Here is a 4,419-nt window from a genome sequence, read left to right as displayed (position 1 = left end):
AAATTTGCATTCTGCATCTGGTCATATATTTGATTTATAAGAGTGTCTCACAGGCTGTGGTCCAGCCAATCAAAAACAGCTGTCTCCCAAAGGAAACTCAAGAATCTAATACTTTCTAGTCTACAAGGCTGGCTTTCTCACCTGGAGACTAGGATCACAAAGTAGGTTCTAAGGTCAGTGAAGAAATGAACGTGGAGGAGAGCCAGGCAAACAAGCAAAGAGTAAAAGCTTCTTTCTTCTTGTCCTTTATATAGTATGCCATGAGAAGGCATATGATTAAAGGTAGGTCTTCTAACCTCAAATCATCTAGATTTCAGCTGGGTCTTTCTACCCTAATTAACTTAAAAAACAAAAAAGACAAACTCACACGTGCACCCAGTAGATTTGGGTTTTAGTTAATTCCAGATGTGGAATATTGTGAATAATAGATACAGGTATATTAATTATATCACATTAGTTTATTTCTATTTTATTACTCATAATGTACCTTCTATACCTCTCTGCTTTAATTTACCATTTCCAAAGTTTGAATCCAAATACTTTACATGTACAGGAATTCCTGACTATTTCCATGAATCCATACTTGTCTAGACTGAGCAATTGATGGGATAAGATTTCTCAACCTTCTAGGATCAAACTTTAAACAAATTTTCATGGCATGAGGAGTGTACTCCATACCTTATTAGTTCTAAAGGGAAATATATTTTTGTGTTATATTTTATAATACAATTTTTAAATGATGAAAGCCATGATACACTGATCTGAAGTTGAAATTTTAAATAAATTTGAATAATACAGATTTAGTGCTGCTTTGTAATCCCAGATTTTTAAGACTAAGATGAGAAACCTGTGGATCCAAGTCCTAACTGGGATATAGAGTAGGTTCAAGATTTACCTGAATGTTTAAGTAAACAGAAAAAAAGGACTAGATTTAGTTTGATAACAGTGCACTGTCTTAGATTGAGTTCAATTCCAAGTACCATTAAAATACTTGAATGAATGAATAAATAAATGAATGAGTGTGTTACTTTTTAGTTGTTCATGTGGAAAACTATAAAACAAATGTAATGATCTTCTACTTACTAGATTATCAACACTTCAATAACAGCATGTGATAAAGGAATCAAGAAGAGTTGGAGAAATTCTGCACAGTGGTAAAAATGTCAGCTGCTGAGGCTAAACTAGTTCATTTGTCTATGAAGTTTCCTCTGCATTACCTTTTGAAAGGCTTCTTTCACTTCTTTGTTCCTCAAAGTGTAGATAACAGGATTCAGGGCAGGAGTGACCACAGTGTACATGAGAGCAGTAACCTTGTCGGTGTCTGGGGTGTGTGAACTCTTGGGTTGGAGATAAGTGAACAAGGCAGTGCCATAGAAAAGAGAAACAACCAGGATATGAGAGGAGCAGGTGGAGAAGGCTTTATGTCTGCCCGCTGCCGAGGGCATTTTCAATATAGTCAGAATAATGCGGACATAGGAGCACAGAATGAAAAGACAGGGACTCATAATGAAGATAAGAGAAATAATAAATAGCACAATTTCATTCTGGGAAGTATCTACACAAGCTAATTTTACCACAGGCATGATGTCACAAAAAAAGTGCTGAATTGTTCCTGGTCCACAAAAGGGCAGACTGAAGATCCAGGTGGTCTGGGCTGATTCTACCAGGATCCCAGTCATCCAAGATGCACCAGCCAACTTCAAACAGACAGAAGGGCCCATCCGCAGTGTGTAATGCAGCGGGTAACAAATAGCCACAAAGCGATCATAAGCCATAGTTGCTAGAAGGCAACACTCAGTCAGTCCCAAGATGGCGAATACATACATCTGAGCCGCACAGCCTCCCACACTTATGGTCTTGAGCTGTACCAGTAGGTGAACCAGCATCTGAGGCACCACACTGCTAATATAGCACATCTCCAGAAAGGAGAGATTGGACAGGAAGAAGTACATGGGAGTGTGTAGGGAACGGGTGGTCCAGATCACACAGATGATGGTGAGGTTTCCTCCCACTGTAAACAAGTAGATAACCAAGAACACAAAAAAGAGGACAAGCTGCAGCTCTGCTAGGGAAGAAAAGGCCACCAATGTGAATTCAGTGCAGAGGGACAGGCTTCCATTCTTCATGAACTCAGAGTTAGACATCTGTGAAGACAACAGAGCAGGCAGATAGTCCTAAAGTACACGTTCAGCAGCCACAGTGTTAATCTCCACAAATGAACTCTCCTACTCTCAGTTTACTAACAAGAGAACAGAGACCGCTTGGCTCCTGTGAGATAAACTATTCATTCAAATTGATCCACATTTCTGTTGTGGGTGTTGTTCTATTTTTACAGAAACTTGAATAAAAAGGCATCTATGTTAAGAATTCAACTTTACCTAGTAATGCACACAAAGCTCTTTTGCAGTTGACATATAATAGTGTTTAAATAACAAAACAGAAAATTGAATAAGAAAGTGTCATGTTCTCATCTTCTGACCTCTGTTATCAACTCAATGTTCTATTTAAGTATCCAATAGAAAGAAATTATATTCCAGCCACTTATTTAGCATTTACCTGTATAATGATCTAATTTTGGCTTAAATAGAACATGCTAATAATTAAACAAATAAGACTCACAGAAATTAAAAAAAAACATATAGTATCTCCTTTTCAACCTTAATGATCCTTTTCAGGATATTGTTGTGGGATAGCTACCTAGGAAGAAAAGCTTCTTCTTGATGTTGGTATTGTAAGTGTTCTACAATGCCAAATGACAACATGAAGCAGAATTTTTATTTTCATGAAAGACCATAGGGATTATATCCCACTATTGTGTAGTTATTCTCAAGAGGAATATGTTCAAAAACAACACAAGGCCATGTTTCTTATGTAATTTAGTTTTTGTTTCCTTATTATATTTCCAAAGATAATATATTGTTATCAATTATTTCATTAAAGATACATACAGTAAACTAAAAGTTTCTAATTGATGCACATGATCTACTGGAAACTTTAAGGGCTGTGTCACAGCAATCTTTTTTTTTTCATTAGATATTTTCTCTATTTAAATTTCAAATGTTATCCCCTTTCTTGGTTTCCCCGTCAAAAACAGCCTATCCCACCTCCTCCCCCTGCTCACCAACCCACCCACTCCCGCTTCCTTGTCCTGGCATTCCTCTATACTGGGACATCAAGCCTTCTTAGGACCAAGGGTCTCTCCTCCCTTTGATGTCCAACAAGACCATCCATCCTCTGCTACATATGCATCTGGAGCTATGGGTCTCTCCATGTATACTCTTTGGTTGGTGGTTTAGTCCCTGGGAGCTCTGGGGGTACTGGTTGGTTCATATTGTTGTTCCAAGAAGGCACAGGTCTGGTGGGTTGACAAACTAACACAACCACAGAGGCGTTTTGAAATCTGAATGTATTACTTTTGGACATCTCCTAGTTAAATCAAGTTAACATCTCAAATTAAGCATCACATTCATCTGTAAAAGGCTAGGCTTTTTCTGGCAATACAGGGTGTTTACCCAAAGCCCAGGGTGCATGTGGTTAAATGGTTTCTTCATCGTGGCTCTATTGTCACACTAGCCCGGGAGCTGAGGAAGGACGGTTTCCACACCTAGCTTCCTGGCGAAATGGCGGCATTGTAGAACTTGGGAAGCTGCCTGGCTTGCGCTGTCTTCCAAGAGTATTTCCACCTAGTCTGCCCATTTCATTCTTCTCTGTGCCATGCCCGGGGCCCACATAAGCCCCCAGCCCTGGGCTACCATAGGACCTGGGTGATCAGCTCCAGTAGCAACCTCTAGCCCTCAGCCTGGTAAACTAACTAACTCACTACTCAGAGTGTCTCTCTCTGAGTTAAAAGTATCTATTGTCTCTCTGAGTGAAAAGTAACTACTGCCTCTTGAATCACACCTGGATGAGCTAAAAATGTTGTTTTGGTAAGACTCCCTAGGTGGGGTCTGCAACACAAAAGCAGTTCCTCACAAACTTCCTTTGATATCCAGGTGGGCTTGCGTGGAGACAGCCTGTCTGCACAACAAGCAAGGTCAAGAGTTAAAGGCAGAACAGGATTAACTTGTCAGCTGAAGTCCCTGGGATATCCAAATTCAGTTGTAAGACAGAAAGCCTGGTCTCTGGGATGGGGGAATGTAGCTATGAGCTATGCACCAACTCAAATGTAAATTCTTTCTATCTTGCCCAACACCTACTTTGTATGGCAAGGACCTTGTATAAGGTTCTTCATATGTAAATATCCTTAGTCTGGGCCCATTGTTTCAGAATCCACCTGCCCTGAAAGGAAATGGCTAAAAAAAAAAAAGAAAAAAAAAAAAAAAAAAAAAAAAGAACCTGTGACTAGAGTTCCTGGAATGCTTTTTCTACCTTAATTACATAAATGATTGGAGCAAAGCATAGCAGATTTTTTTTTTTTTT

General features: G+C 39.2%; 1 protein-coding gene across 1 annotated transcript; it reads right to left on the bottom strand.

Moving 5' to 3' along the window:
• Nucleotides 1–1,181: 1,181 nt before the first annotated feature.
• Nucleotides 1,182–2,144, bottom strand: LOC127671355 (olfactory receptor 10C1-like). Its single transcript, XM_052166067.1, has one exon. The coding sequence runs from the start codon at nucleotides 2,142–2,144 to the stop codon at nucleotides 1,182–1,184; it is 963 nt and encodes a 320-aa protein (XP_052022027.1).
• Nucleotides 2,145–4,419: the final 2,275 nt, after the last annotated feature.

This window comes from Apodemus sylvaticus, chromosome 20 (genome assembly GCF_947179515.1).
Source record: "Apodemus sylvaticus chromosome 20, mApoSyl1.1, whole genome shotgun sequence".
Lineage (NCBI taxonomy): Eukaryota > Metazoa > Chordata > Mammalia > Rodentia > Muridae > Apodemus > Apodemus sylvaticus.
The sequence above is the reverse complement of the archived record's forward strand: the minus strand, read 5'-3'. Positions and strand labels throughout refer to the sequence as shown.